The 16,478-nt window shown below is 35.1% G+C and overlaps 1 protein-coding gene across 11 annotated transcripts in view; it reads right to left on the bottom strand.

Annotated features, from left to right (window-relative positions):
* The window catches only part of LOC105483699 (centrosomal protein 83), a 186,228-nt gene that overhangs the window by 129,184 nt on the left and 40,566 nt on the right, over positions 1–16,478 (bottom strand). For 10 of the 11 annotated variants that reach the window (XR_011608961.1, XR_011608962.1, XR_011608963.1 and 7 more), the window contains 3 exons: positions 11,512–11,785; positions 10,910–11,060; positions 2,116–2,208 (listed from right to left, as the gene is read on the bottom strand). Coding sequence is in view for 7 of the 11 variants with exons in the window: in XM_011744689.3 (XP_011742991.2) it covers positions 2,116–2,208; positions 10,910–11,060; positions 11,512–11,684 (417 nt within the window). In the remaining 4 variants the exon portion in view is untranslated. Of the gene's footprint in view, positions 1–2,115; positions 2,209–7,052; positions 7,101–10,909; positions 11,061–11,511; positions 11,786–16,478 lie in introns of those variants that run through there. The other variant, XM_071071305.1, reaches the window with a different exon arrangement.

Here is a 16,478-nt window from a genome sequence, read left to right as displayed (position 1 = left end):
TTTTAAATTACATTATAATGACAGCCACTCTAAAAGTAAAAAATAAATTTAACAGAAATACAAATGAATTTGGAAAAGTCCTCATAACAAGTATCCTACATATAGAATTAGTACATTCCTGAAAAGATACCCAAAAAGTAAATTACCATTCAATTAATCTTATTTCTTCACTGGTTCTCATTATAATAAAAGTGTATAGTATGAGGAAAGTGTTAATCTCTGGACTTAAACAACATGTAAGAATGCAGCACACCTTTCAAAAGATAGATTTTTTAAACGTATAATTTAGTATAAGTAAAACAAATTCAAGAGAGATAAAAGGTTATTGTAATATTTAGTACAGCAACTTAACATCTAATTAAATATTACAATGATAGTTCAACACACCAACCTGAAGAATACATGCAGCATCATCTCTACTGACTGACCAGGAACACATGCAATTCCTTGGAGTGCCCTCATCCTGCTTCCTAACACTACTCTATGAAAGCTGCTGGCATTCTGAATACCCAACGAGAAACTCAGGCAACAGAGCAGAAAGATACAGGAGACGCTAACAAAAAACTCGACTGAACAAAGAAAGCATGTCTCCTAAAACACCCAGCTCACCAAAAATCTTTAGTTCAAAGAATTCTAAGCCAGTTTATAAACCAAGAAAATGGGTTTCATGATTTTACTACAGATACACTTTGCTTTGATTTAAAAAAAAAAAAAAAAAGCTTGTATTGAACTTAATCACTTATCTTGGGTCAAATTTTGTTTATTTACAAAAATTAAATCTACTCCCCAACCATAATGGCTTGCCACTAGGTGTGTATTAGAAAGATCATATTATCAAGCCAGTAAGCCATTATAAAAGACGATTCTACACTGTTTTGGGTAATGACCACATCACTAGACTACAGCTCTCCAAAGGGGCCCATTTTGAAGGAGACAATAATCATTTGTATGTATAAGGCCAGCTATATTTGTTAAATAAGGTAACATATATAAAATGTCTAGCAAGTATCTAATATACTTATTATCTGCAGTCTTATCCTGTCCCCTTTATTAAGCATTTAATCATACTACACCAACACTTCACCAAAGGAGACTAGTCTCAACCTGAAGTAAAACTGTAACAGATTTTTACTTTTATGAAGTGGCATGAAACTCATTCTTTCTTTCAACAAATATTAATTGAGCACCTACTGTATACCAAAATCTGTTCTAGGAACTTGGAATATAACAATGAACAAAACAGGTAAAGGTTCCTCCTCTCATGCAACTTCCATTCTAGAGGTGGTAAAACAGAAAATAAACACAATAAATAAGTAAATTATATAGCACACTAGAAGGTATGCATACCAGAAAGAAAATGAAAAACAGAGCAAGGTAAGGAGGTCTAAAGGTCTAAGCAGGAATGGGAAAGGCAGGTTGCAATATTAAATAGGTAGACGGGAGCAGTCAAAGTAGGCCCCACTGAGAAAGTGACATTTTAGCAAAGACTTACAAGAGATGAAGTTAGCCACGACATATCTGGAGGGAGAGTATTCAAGGCAGAAGAGATGTGCCAATTTGGCTGGGCATGGTGGCTCACGCCTGTAATCCCAACACTTTGGGAGGCCAAGGCTGGTGGATCACTTGAGATCAGGAGTTCGAAACTAGCCTGGCCAATATGGTGAAACCCCGTTTCTACTAAAAATTCAAAAATTAGCCAGGCACGGTGGCAAGTGGCTGTAATCCCAGCTATTTGGGAGGCTGAAGCAAGAGAATCGCTTGAACCTGAGAGGTGGAGGTTGAAGTGAGTTGAGATCACACCACTGCACTCCAGCTGGGCAACAGAGCCAGACTCTATCTCAAAATAAGATAGTTTTTTTTAATTAAAACTAAAAATAAAATTAAAGAAATGCACCAATTCTGGAGTGTCAAAGAAACATCAGTAGGCCAATGTGGAAAAAGGAAAGGAGATAAGAGAGGTAATGGGAGTCCAATCCTGTGAAGCCTTAGAGGCCACTGTAATGACTGAGTAAAAGGGGGAACTATTGCAGGGTTTTGGAGTAGGGGAATGATGCTTTTCATCGAGACTTTTATCCCATGAGGATAAATGCACAGTAAACAACGTAAGTTACTTACTTCATCTAGATTCCGAAAACGTTCTCTCATTGGAGTTTCTAATTCTTGTTGTATTTGGGCTCTTAGCAATTCCAATTTTTGTGGAGTTAATATCTAATATGTAGAGAAATGCAAACAATATAAAATCACATTAAAATCAAGAATTCTCCATATTTCAAAGACTCTCTCCTAATTATGAAAATGGAATTCATGAAAGTTTTCACAATATAGTTATTTTTATAGTCATCACTATACAAATAGAATCATCATTTGAAATAATACTTTAAGAATCTCAATTTCAGGCTCTTGGAGATGTCAAAAATTCCATTAACATGAAGTAAAGACAGTTACTGATTATTATTGCTATTGTAAGGAATAACTATGTTGGTAGCTAAGACTATCATGTTGCATACAATGGCTAATAGTCTAGTTATTTTCCAAAGCAGGCAAAATAAAGGTGTAACAATTTGTTATACCAAAGAGAACCTTTCAGACTTATTTTCAATTAGAAAAGGCTCATTTGTACTCTCACACTGTACCTAATTTAGGCTTCTCCTTGTCACACTCTTTTATAGAACTCATATTTTAATAAGCAATTAAATATTTATGTAAGCCTCATATGGGAAGACACAGTCTTTATTCACCATTGTATTCCCAATACCTCCCACGAATGTCTGGCACATAGGAACCACTCAACTACACTATTTCACGAATGAATGAGGAACAAATGCCAGCTGTAAAAAAAAAAAAAAAAAAAAAAAAAAAAAAAAAGTCTACAGTTTGTATTTATATTAATTTCTACAAAAATGATAATGTTCAGTTTATTTTTTTATGAACAGTCCAAATACTATGTTCAAAATATTACATTCTACTGAATGGAGAGCATACTATATATAAAGCATTGTACAATGCACTGTAACCTACATACTATCCTGTTCTAAGCACCTTATATGCATTCATTGATTTAATTCCTAGAACAATCCCACAGTATAGCTACACTGAGGCATACAAGGTATCTAAATAACTTTATAAAGATCACAAAAACTCAGGTGAAGCACATATCTCCCCATAAAAACTTCAAACTCTAGTGTTAAAAATAACTCATACACACAAATAACTATAAAAGTAGGCAATACAGCCTTACCAGACAGGTAAAAAAGAGAAAACACATTTAGGATAGAAGGCATGATGCATCAAAGGAATGGAAAAACTAAAGCTTATACAGAACCCTTATATAGAAAGCTTACAGAACCCAAACTCAAGCCAGGTAACATTTTAATTTGCCTGGGTGTCAGAGACTGTATGGGAGAAAAGCAATTCTCAAAGGTGAGTTAAAGCCATTTTGAATGGGACCACATTAAGTCCTACAGAAAATTTAAAATTGTGGGTCCCTATATTCACACTGGTAGAAATCTCTAAACACTGTAACATTTCCAAATGCCACCTTGGAGGGCTGTACCCTGGCTGGAAACAAAAGGAAAAGAGGTTGCAGCCAAAGAGTGAAAGGTTCCTGAATACCAGGTTTAGACTCTTATTATTTATTTGGTATTCAATAGTATTTACTTTAAAAATTTATTTAAAATGAATATATATAATTACATAAATAATTCAAACAAAAGCTTAAAAGGTCTTCTCACTTCAGTAATCCAATTTTCTTCTATTGAAGCAATCATTGTTAATAACTTCTTATGTACCCTTCCTAAAACAATCTCCAGATACACAAGCATACATATCACTTTTGATTTCTATACAAAAAGGATATTGTACATATATTTTTCTGTACCTTATTTATTGAAGGTTTTTAAGCTTAAGAGTGACACTACCATATCCATATTTTACAAAGAAGCAAGATGAATCAAAAGCTTTAGTGGGAGAGTAGCTGTAGCTGTGGGAAGAAGAGGCAGTAAATGGAGCCAAAGAAACCAGATAGAAAACTCATGTCATAATCTGGTTTACGGTATCAAGTATCAAGTCTGGGTGACAACATCAAGAGTCCAAACTAAGACGAGGTAGCAATTAAAAGGAAGAGATTAATAGGTAAAGCTTACATGGCTCCTGTTTCAAATGATCTAACTTCAAAACTAAGCAAGCAAAACCATGGGAAAACTAAGAAAACCTGAACAAAGATGGGATATTAAAAGGTATTAATGAATAAGTATTTTAAATATGGTAAAGGTATTGTGGTTATGCTTTTAAGAGAGACTGCACTGGTTTGTTATAGAGATATATACTCAATTATTTGTTGAAACAATATGATTTGATTCAAAATAATCCAGAGACATTGAGGAAAAAAGTGGGAGTGGGTGGAACAAAGTAGTAGATAAAACAAGCCTGGCTCAGAGAGAATTATTATTAATGCTAGATGATGAGTACATGGGAATGCATTACATGTTTGAGATTTCCAAAACTGAAAGTTAACTGAAAGTAAAAAGCCTTTCAGCCAAGTTAGAGCCCAGATTCACTCTCTTGCCTGAAACAAACAAAAGAACAGACAAAAATTAAACAGTTTGCAAGACACTAGACATAAGAAAGCAAAAGGCAGATCCCTGAGAGGCACAAAACATAGAAGATGAGCTTTGAGAGTTTTCAGGACCTGGCACAGGAAAGGATACCCATGCAGTTATGATGGACTCCCTGAGTTGAGGAGATGAAACTGAGCATCTAGGGACACTGCGGTGGTTAGATTCCTAAGACAGGGTAGCAGAGAAAAGAGGGCACAGAAGGATAACTATGAAGACCTACAAAAAGTCTTGACTCATTCAGTAGAGTACTGATTAGCACATGTGTGCAAGGAAACTACCTAAGGCTAGGCAAAGAAACACCTGAAAGGAGTAGAAGGATGAATACACAGAGCTCACAAAGACCTAAGAATAGTTTCTGTTCCCCCAAATCAGATTAAAATCCTTCATTTCATAAGGAAATTGTTATAGTAGTCAGAAGAATCTTGCGTCAGTGGTGGGAAATAATTAGCACTACACTAAATACTACTCTGGCTCCCACTTAAAACTTAAAAGCAAGACCTAGAAAGATAAAACTGTTTCCAAATAATTCAACTGTGTCCTAAAATAAAGTTCAAGAACATGTATCAGAATATAAAAATATTGGGAGGTGGAGACTGCAGGGAGCTGAAATCACGCCATTGCACTCCAGCCTGGGGAACAAGAGTGAAACTCCATCTCAAAAACAAAACAAAAACAACAACAAAACAACAAAACAACTCCAGCATTTTAAAAAGAAAGTTCACAATATCTAACATCCAATAAAAATTTACCAGGCATGCAGAGAAGCATAACAGACAGAGAGAGAGAGAGACAAAGAGAGAGAGAGAGAGAGAGAGAGAGAGAGAGAGTGTGTGTGTGTGTGTGTGTGTGTGTGTGTGTGTTAGCAGCAGGGGGGATAAACTTAAAACAGGCCCAGAAATGATACAGATGTCACTGAAATTTTATTGCACAGTTACTGTAACTGAATTCCGTATGTTCAAAGAACTAGAGAAAAGACTGAACATGTTAGATAGAGATAAGGAAGATATAAAAAGACCAAGGCCGGACAAGGTGGCTCACGCCTGTAATTCCAGCACTTTGGGAAGCCACAGCGGCAGATCACGAGCTCAGGAGATTGAGACCATCCTGGCTAACATGGTGAAACCCTGTCTCTAATAAAAATAAAAAATAAAAAAATTAACCAGTCGTGGTGGCGGGCACGTGTAGTCCTAGCTACTCGGGGGGCTGAGGCAGGAGAATGGCATGAACCCGGGAGGCGGAGCTTGCAGTAAGCAGAGATCACACCACTGCATCCAGCCTGGGCGACACAGAGAGACGCTGTCTCAAAAAAAAAAAAAAAAAAAAAAAGACCAAAATTGAACTTCCAGAGATGAAAATTACACTGCATGGAATTAAAGGCGGGTTAGATATTGCAGAAGAAAAAAATCAATGAAAATCAATGAATCTGAAAACATGGCAAGAGAAACTAACCAAAATGAAGCACAGAGACAAAAAATACTAAAAATAAATTAATAAACAAGATCAGCAAGCTATGGGAGAACTTTAAGTGGTCTAATATTAGAATGTAATTAAGAGTCTCCAAACGAGGTGAAAGAGGAGACAGAAAATATTTTTAGAAGTAATCTCCAAAATTTTCAGTTTGATAAAAACTGTAAACTCATAGACCTATGGAATTCAATAAACCCCAAGCACTACAGATACAAAGAAAACTGCAAAGTATGTCAATCAAATTGCTTAAAACCAGCAATAAAGAGAAGAGCAGCCAAAAAACCAGACAAGGTGCATTACAAAGAACAAAGATAACCTGTGCTCACTACCCTGTAGAGTGATGCAGCTGCACAATATCCATGCAGCTCCTAATATTATATGTTCAATTACATCACAGATGCCTCTTGGAAACAACAGTGCTTTAAATTCTGTAATGGTGTGCACCTCACGACTGGCCTGAGCAATCTAACAGCATACAACAGTTTAGGGGTCTTCTGATCTGAGGTCTCTGACAAAGGATCTCTAACTTTTTCTTAACTCCTAGGAATCTTATTAAAAACAAATACCCACATAATAAATCCTCTCTTCCTCTGTCTCTCCCCATCTCTCCCTCTCTTATCCCCTATATCTCCAAAGCACACATAAACCAAAGACACTGACTGAATTAGAGGATTTCTCCCATCCCATTTTAGGAAAAAATATTCTGTCTTAGACTACCTTTTTTTTTTTTTTTTTGAGAAAGAAAGAGTCTCGCTCTGTCGCCTAGGCTGGGGTGTAGTGGCACGATCTTGGCTCACTGCAAACTCTGCCTCCAGGTTCAAATAATTCTCATGCCTCACCCTCCCGAGTAGCTGGGAGGACAGGCATGCACCACCACACCCAGCTAATATTTGTATTTTTAATGGAGACAGAGTTTCACCATGTTGGCCAGCCTGGTCTCGAACTCCTGATCTCAGGTGATCCACACACCTCGGCCTCCCAAAGATCTGGGATCACAGCCATGAGCCACCACGCCCAGCAGTGTCTTAGACTTCTAATGGAATATTGCCACTACTTGTCTCCAAAGAAACATAAGAATGCTTTACCATACAACAGTCTAGGTGTCATTATCTATTTTAAATCTATAAAAACAAATCTTTAACACTGCAGTACTTGCCATTTAATAATCTAAAAAAGGCCAATATTTTACAAAGAATACTTTAAGAAGGTAAATACTACTATGTCAAACATTCTTAATAACTTAATGACTGAAACTGAGTATTATATTTTGATCTGAGCTTCCCAACAGTCAAAACAAAATGGGAAACTGTATACTAGGTTATAGTTTTCATTAGCACAAAAAGAGCATATTAATCATTGGTAAAGTAATTTTCATTTAGTTTTATTAGAATATATCAAATGATCCCCATATGTAAAAAGGTTTTGTTAACATGGTACATAGTAACACAATAACAACATGTACTGACCACTTACTAGATCAAAGTACCATACTAATACTTCTTTTTTATGAATTTCTACCATCACAATTCCTTTTCCTGTGATTTTTTTTCCCGCTTCAAATTTTCATTTGTTTTTAGCCTGCTCTAAAATTCTCAGTTATTGCTTGATAAATAAGAAACAAAATACTACAATCTCTGGGTCCTTGGTGAAAACTGTATTTCTCGCTGAAGAAACTGTACCTTTTTATTGGTTTCAGAAAAAATGAGACCTCTTTTTCATTAGCATTTATCAACAGTACAAGTTTCTTTTCATTTTTATTGTTTTTTTTGTTGTTGTTAAGAGTCAGGGTCTCACGCTGTTGCCCAGGGTAAAGTGTTGCCCAGGCTCCAGCTCCCTGAAGCCTCAAACTCCTAGGCTCAAACAAGTCTCCTGTCTCAGCCTCTTTAGTAGCTGGGACTACAGGTGCATGCCACTACATCAGGCTAATTTATTTAACTTTATTTTTTAGAGACAGAGTCTCACTATGTTACCCAGGCTGGTTTTGAACTCCTAGCCTCAAGTGATCCTCCTGCCTCCCAAAGTGCACCATGCTCAGCCTGAACTAACACTTTCCATGCATTGTCTCATTTCATCCTTACAGTCATCCTATGAGCTAGGCACTATTATCATTCCCATTCACTACTGATGCAGAAATGTTCTTTAAATGAATCTCATATCTTTTTCCTATAAAAGTCAAAGAGATGACATTAAATCTTAGAAAAAGCATTTTTGTAGGTAGACTAGATAATGCATGTATATTTTAAAAATAATCTCCTTTCATAAACTTTCATTGAAATATTTCTTGATCTTTGTTGAAATTACTTTTCTAAACTTACAATTCACGTAAATTTCAAGCATCCATTAAATAAATAGCTAAATTGCTTCAAAATATGTGTTCATATGTATACATGATTGTTTCTTTAGCTTATTTTTGCCAAATAAATATCACACAGAAACTAGATATGTGTATCTTAAAAAACAGAAGCCTTACTAGATAAATTATATTTGTGAGCAAACATTTGGGAAGTTTTCACTTGGAGGAACATGCAAAGTTATCAACAGGGAGGCTATAGCGTAGATGACTTCATTTTAATAGGAGACGGAAAATGTTTAACATACTTTAATCTATAAATACAATCTGATCACTTTAAAAAGTTCACCAGGTTCTCTAGCACTGAAAGCACTGAAGCAGAGAATGAAGAGTCCTGTATGAAAGACGTTCCAAAAGGGATTCTGCTTTGGACAGTGTATTCGTTTCCTAGGTTGCCATAATAAAATACCAGAAACCACGCAGCTTTAAATAACCAAAGTTTGTTCTTTCACAGTTTTGGAGGCTATTAGTCTGAAATCAGGGTGTGTTGACAGGCCTTCTTCCCGTAAAATCTGCAGGGAAGAATCTTTCCTTGCCTCTTTCTAGGAAGCTTCTGAAGCACTTAAATCTCTGCCTCCACCATCATACAGTGTTCCCCTCAAACCCATCTGTTTCCATCTCTCTTCTCCTCTTTTTTTAAGGACACCAGTAACACTGAGTTAAAGGCCCATCATACTCCAATATGACCTCATCAACTTAACAAATTATATCTGTAATGACTCTACATCCAAATAAGGTCACATTCTGAGGTACTAGGAGTTAGGACTTCAACATATCCTGGTTGGGGATACAACTTGACCCATAATAGATTCAAAGAAAAAAATAGATGATTACCAACTCTAACATGCTGAGGCTCTAGGTATGTTAGAAACAGACAGTGCAATATATGAACAACAATCCCAATTCATTCATTTATTTCAATTTTTCATGTCATTCATTCAACAAATAGGTGTTTACTAGGCATTATCCTAAACACTGAAGACACACTGAAAAAAAGTTCCTGCCTTCATGGAGCCTGAATTCAAATAAACAGGTCATCATTTATGAATATTTACTATGTGGCAAGTATGGTAGTAAAAATGTAGATGTTATCTCATTAGTCCTCACAACTCTTCTTGTTAAGCAGAAACTTTTATCCCCTTTACCACACGAGAAAACTAGGCATAGAGACATAGTTACTTGTTGAAGGTATCATCTTCTGGAAGAATTGACCCTTTTTTTTCATTATAAAATGTCCTTTTTATCTTTAGTGATACTCTTTGTTTGGAAGTCTCTTTTATCTGATATTAATATAGCTACTCCAGCCTTCTGGATGTGCTTTACTTACTTTCTGGATGTGCTTGGTACAAATAATCACGTTTAGATGTCACTCTCACAAAACAGAATTAAATTTATAATACCTGAAGAATCTCTCAAATATCTTGGGTTCAGCATTCACAGCTTCCATTCACACAAGGCTCTAAATTTTTGCAAAACAAATTAATGCACTGATTGTACAGGCTTAAATTACATTTCCCTCTTCAATTTACATTTCTGAGGTTTCTATTTGTATATTTAAATGTCCTAAATATACCTAGGAATGAAACAGTGAGCATAGTGGAGGCTCCAAGCCAGGCTTCGTGGTGTTCCCAGCAATGGTAGATTTCAAAAAGTTATTGAATGACAAACTTACAAGGCTTCTGTCAAAGGATATCTAAGAGTTGGGTGATATGCCAGACAGGTGACTTGAAAGATGCCTTCTTACTCTCTGAACTTCTGACTCTAATATTAATAATACCTTATTATTTGTACCAAGTAGATTGTTAGGCAGAAATAAATAGCTGATGCTCTTCAGAGATTAAATAAATACAGGAAAATATTATTCGTGAGAACCTACTAATTTAAAATTTACAGGAAATTTGACTGGAGTTTAAAGTCTGGCTTTGGTCTACTTTCCAGACAAATGAAAAAATGAATAGTGTGAAAATTATCTAAAGAAACTGTACTTCAGCACTTCGGAAATAACCATCTTTTGCTTTACAAACCCATTTGCTTTACGAGGTACACAAAAATTATGTGCACATACTGTTTTTACAGTCTCTTTTAAGAAGCTCCTTACGAACAGCTATCTTTTTTTAGTTTACTTTCAGTTATAATGCATATACAAATATTAGTAAATCTTTCTTTTAAAAAAATTCTTTAATTCTGGATTTTTATCAATTCAAACTCACTTTTTCCCTAATTATTCTTAATGGTAAAATATTATTTATATCAGAATAGGCAATATAATACCAATTTACATAAAATAATAGTTTAATGGCTCCCTTACATGGTAGCCAACACTCTAAAATATATGAAAGAAGATTATATTGTACCACTTGGAGATACAGCAAAGTAATCACTAAGGATATAGAGAGAAATTGCCAAATTCACCAAAACTACTTACTTCCATTACATATCTGACTACTTTTATACTAACTCAAATATATTTTCTCACCTGCAGTTTCATTTCTTCTAAGTCTTTAGTTTTCTCTACTAATTCTCCTCTTAGTTCTTCAAGCAGCAGCTGAAGTTTTTCCTGCTGAGTTTGCTTTTCATTAAACAGGTGCTTGAGTTCATTTTGTAACTTTACATATTCATTATGCAACCTGGTTTTTTAAAAAAGAATTCAATTTTGAGTAAATCCTTTCTTTCTAATTGCATTACTTTATGTAAAGTCAATCAACACTACAGAAAAACAAGACCAATATCACACATTACTTTAAACCCACAAATATCTTCTCTTTACAGAGTTTCATTTAATTATTAACACTGTAGTTTTGGAACGCAATTTTACTTTGGTGGGAGATGGAGAACACATTTAGCCATCTGGATACATTTAATCTTACATGTCTTGCTACTTTCAAAATAAGGTGTATAAATTCATAACCCACTTGATATCATACTTAGTTTAGAACAAAATAATTTTAAAGTAAAAATTTTACTATATTAAAAATGTTTTAAATGTATACACTGCAAAATTCCATAGCAAACATTCAGCCAAGATAATGCCAATAACTTTTTAAAACTAAACCCCACTTCTAGATTTAAGGAATTTACCTTGTGTGTTCAGCCTTCAGAGTCTGATAATTAGCTTTATGATGCTCACATCGTAACCTTTCATCAATTAACATTTTCTGGAACTCCGACTGAGAACCTGTCAATCCGCTGTCTCCACCAGGAGGAAAATTATTGGGAAAAGTGTCCATATCGGTAAATGTGCTGACAACCATGTAAAAATAAGTTTTGGCTTTCTTACTGTTTTAGTTTTCTTTCCAAGAGTATTTCCTGCTCCTTTCTTGCTAAGGCAGAATCTCAGAAGGCCAAATTATACCTGCGCAGAGAAAAAACATAATTTGCGATCAGTAAAAGTAAGCTTCCTTTAATGTTACATATTTTTATCACTTTTATTATTCTCCTTATCTTTTGTTTTCTTTTTTTTGCGGGGGAGGAGTCTGCCCAGGCTAGAGTGCAATGGTGTGATCTCGGCTCACTACAACCTCTGCCTCCCAGGTTCAAGCGATTCTCCTGCCTCAGCTTCCTGAGTAGCTGGGATTACAGGTGCCTGCCACCATGCCCGGCTAACTTTTGTATTTTTAGTAGAGACGGGGTTTCACCATGCTGGCTAGGCTAATCTCCAACTCCTGACCTCGGGTGATCTGCCTGCCTTGGCCTCCCAAAGTGCTGGGATTACAGGTGTGAGCCACCATGCCCAGCCTATCCTTATCATTTTTATTACAAAGCCCAATTCTCAGATTTTAATTGTTCATAAAACAAAATGCAAATATAAAGCCGAATCACACCTCGAAAAATTTTCTTTATTTCCATGCAGCTTCTGTGACCATAAAAATCACATCTTCAAGTATTAACCTAGCTCCACTAGAAGCACAGACTTCTCCAGTTTAGGTAGTCTTAAATTCACAAACCAGTGTTGTGTTTCCTGAAGCTACTGCAGTAAGCTTCAGGTATAGATCCTGGTACAAAATCCATACTTCCAAATTAGAGGAAAAGCTATTTGGAACCTGGTAACTGGCTGGGGAGAATCAAGGTCTTCAAAAGGTGACTTCCAGCAAGTAACTATGTCTATGATTAATGCTTTGAAGAGTCTTTTATTTGACACAATGCAAGCTGCACCCAGACTGCAGATTCAGATGAGAAATTAGTCAACACATAAATATTGATCAACTCCTATTTGTTATACACTGTTAAGAACAGAAAACTAAATCTACCTATCTCCAAAAGCACTGACTCGGTATTACGAACATAACTGTTTATTTCATCTAGAAGTAAAAAATGATATTTCAAAGTGTTCTTATAACTAAGAACAAAAATTTTAATTAAAATAGTTGTCTTTCTTTCCCTAGTCCCATAATACATATATACATATACACATATATATACACATACACACACACACATATATACATACATATTTTTTTCCTGATAGAATCTTCCTTAGTCATGGGTTATTAACAAATCACTTCTTATAACAAAAAAAATCTTTGTCCTATGCAAATCAACCATTATTCAGCCTTGCTTGAATTATACCATCTCTGATAAATTAGTGTGATATCTACATATTACTTAAGACAACCTTTAAACTATAATTGCAATTGTTTTGGTTTACTCTGAAATTATATTTTAACAGAAGGGGAAAAGTCCCTCAAGAACATTATACTCCTTACTCTTAGGTTTAATGTGCACTGGGATTCAATCTTTGTAAATACAGAACGTGCTATCTGTAGCAGCTACCACAAAATTATCCTGCCAAAAGTATACATTTGCCAAGGATTAATGAATTGCATCATAAAATTGGCATTCAATTTTTACTCCACTGTGGGTAAAATGCTATCAAATAGAATCTCATGCTCCAACGAAATCTTTCGTGAAAAGAAGAATCAACTGATGTGGCAAACTTCATTGTTGTCTCATATTAAGAAATTGCTACAGCCATCCCAACCTTCAGCAACCACTACTCTAAATAGTTAGCAGCCATCAGCAGAAAGGCCAGACCCTCCATCTGCTAATAGAGGATGACTTACTGAAGGCTCAGGTGATCAACAGTATTTTTTAACAACAAAGTACTTTCTAATTAAGGTATCTACATTTTTAAGACATAATTACATTGTAAACTTAACAGACTACAGTATAGTGTAAACATAACTTTTCTATGCACTGAGAAACCAGAAAATTCATGTGACTTGCTTTATTGTAGTAGCAATCCAAATAAGTTAAAATAAGGAAACACTAATTGCTAAATGTAAGGTTAGGTTTACTCTTGGCTTCTTAAAGCTTTATAGGAAGAAAAAATATTTGGGGATTAATAAATACGTTTGGCTCCACATTAAAAATTATTCTACAGAAAAAAATACATTTTTAAAGATTATAAAATGTGTATTTATAAAATGTTGATATGTGACAGCTCAAAATTGCTTACTTCCTAGGTTCTCACTAAAAATTAAGATTACTAAGATTTAACAAAAATTAAGATTACTAAGAGTTAAAATTCTAGTTAATACATACAATTCTGTATGCAAAGTGTACAAGAAAAAAACAAAATTTGTTTTTGGTGAAAAATTGTTTTAAAAGACATAAAAATGTTTTTATTTAAAAAGTAGTTTGTCTAATTCAGAGGTTATTGAAAGATTATTTCAAAATATGAATTTGGAAAAACATAAAAACAAGGCAGAAAGTAACAAGTGAAAAACAGATACAAAAACTATGACAATGTATTTTTGGTAAGAAAAGAGAATGACAGTAATTTTTTGTATAAAAAAATCTTATGTGGTTGAAATGATAGAAAAAAAGGGAAGTAAATTTTTGTCCTAAGGTAAAATGACTGTTTCAATATAGAAAAGAGAAATATAAGGCAAAACTAAAGGATTAAGCAAGTTGTAGAAGGTCTGGGCAAATTATGAAAGGTTTGTGAGAGATGAATCTTATGAAAGAAATTTTATTTGTGAACAAATTGGCTAAGATGAAAAGTAAACTATTTATAGGTTTGTCTTAAAATTGACTCCTCATATCAAAAGTACACTGATACAAAACTAAAATTTGATCTTCTCTTTTAAAACAAGATTTTCTTAGAGTACTGACTACTCTCAATGAAAAAATAATAAAAGTACATTTTAAGACAAAAAAACACCACTATTTAAAAATAATAAAAGTAGATTTTAAGGCAAAAAAAACCCCACTATTTAAAATGGAGAGAGAAATTAATAATGATAAAGGTTAAATACACCAGAAAGATGTGATGATTTTAAATTTATATGCACTTACTATGGCCACTAAATATGTAAGGCAGAAGTTGTCAAAACTCTAAGGAGAAATAGACAAATTCACAATGATAAGAGGAGAATTTCACCACTATTCTTGGTAACTAATGGGACAAGATGATTTTAAAAAATAATCAATAAGAACACAGATAATTTAAACAACACAATTAACCATGCTGACCTAACTCACATATGGAAGACTATACTCCATAACTATAGAATACACACAACTCACAAGTATACACATAACATTTATAAATATCGACCACATGCCAGGTATTTTTTTAAAATTTCAAACATTTTAAAAGACCAAGATCATACAAGACACCTTCTCTGACCACAATGCTATTAAACTAAAACTCAATACAAAAAATAACCAGAAAAGCCACGTGTTTACAAAGTAAGACACACATTTCTAAATAACTTATGAATCAAAGAAAAGGTCAAAATAGAAATTAGAAAATATGTAGTACTAAATGAAAATTGATACCCCATTTCAAAATTTATGGAATAAAGGTTTCTACTTTGAGGAAGATGGAGCAGATACACATTTTCCTTTTAAACTCATTAATACAACTAAGAGTGCTGGATTTAGGTATATGACAAACTTAAGACTGAATAACGGAGACTAGAAGGCTGACCACCTAAGGACCTGAGAATGCAAGGACAAATACAGTAGTGAGTTTAGTTCCCTGGGCTTTCTTTTTCATATATCTCAGACACAAAGCTGAAGAAACTGACAATCAGGAAACACCAATTAATTCAGACAAATAAGTCTTGAACAAAAAAAGCCTACTCTCTAGCCAAAGGAACAAAAAAGAGGAAGCCTAGCAAGATAATATGTAGACAATTACAATGCACTCTATCCAAACACCACACACACACACACACACACACACAAAACTGCAGTTCCACCTCCATCCACACAAGCAAAGATCAGGTGGAAGCCAAGGTAGGCTATAATAAAATACCCTAGTACTGGGCCAAGATGGTGCACAAGAAGGCTAACTAGAAAACAGAAACTTCCATTGCTTCCTGAAAACATAATAAAGCTCAATGATCCCGCAATGTCAGAGGAGACGACACAGAAAACCTAAACTTTCACCTCCACCAACAGTAACAAAGAGGACCTCCCCCACCCCACTGAAGCGCTGGCACAGAAGGCCTAGTTAGGACAGGCACAACCACCAACAGTAATGAGGTTACCCTCTCCAGGGTATCAGTGAAGATCACATGGAGAGCCAGAACTACAGCTACCTGGCAATAACAAAGACCCCTCCCGCAAGCTCCCTCCCAAAAAAACTAAAGTGTCAACAGAGGCCAATTTAGAAACCTCGACTTGCTAAGCACTATGGCTTGTGACTGTAAATCCCAGCCACTCAGAAGGTGAGGTGGAAGGATTGCTTGAGACCAGGAGTTCGAGACCAGCCTGGGCAACAGTGAGACCCTGTCTCAAAAAAAAAAAAAAAAAAAAAAAAGTCATTAGCTGGGCATGGTGGCATGTGCCTACATGCCCAGGTACTTGGGAAGCTAAGGTAAGAGGATTGCTTAAGCCCAGTTCAAGGCTGCAGTGAGCTATGATTATGCCACCACACTCTAGCCCAGGCAACAAAGCAAGACTCCCACCTCTTAAAAAAAAACACACAAACAAAAAAAAACCTTGTACTTCCACCCCCACCTGGCAAAAACAAGGTAGTACACCCTCTTTCCTCTACCAGAAAAGTGTCAGAAAAAGCCAGCTAAAACAAAAGG

This window comes from Macaca nemestrina, chromosome 10 (assembly GCF_043159975.1).
Source record: "Macaca nemestrina isolate mMacNem1 chromosome 10, mMacNem.hap1, whole genome shotgun sequence".
NCBI classification, from domain to species: domain Eukaryota; kingdom Metazoa; phylum Chordata; class Mammalia; order Primates; family Cercopithecidae; genus Macaca; species Macaca nemestrina.
The sequence above is the reverse complement of the archived record's forward strand: the minus strand, read 5'-3'. Positions and strand labels throughout refer to the sequence as shown.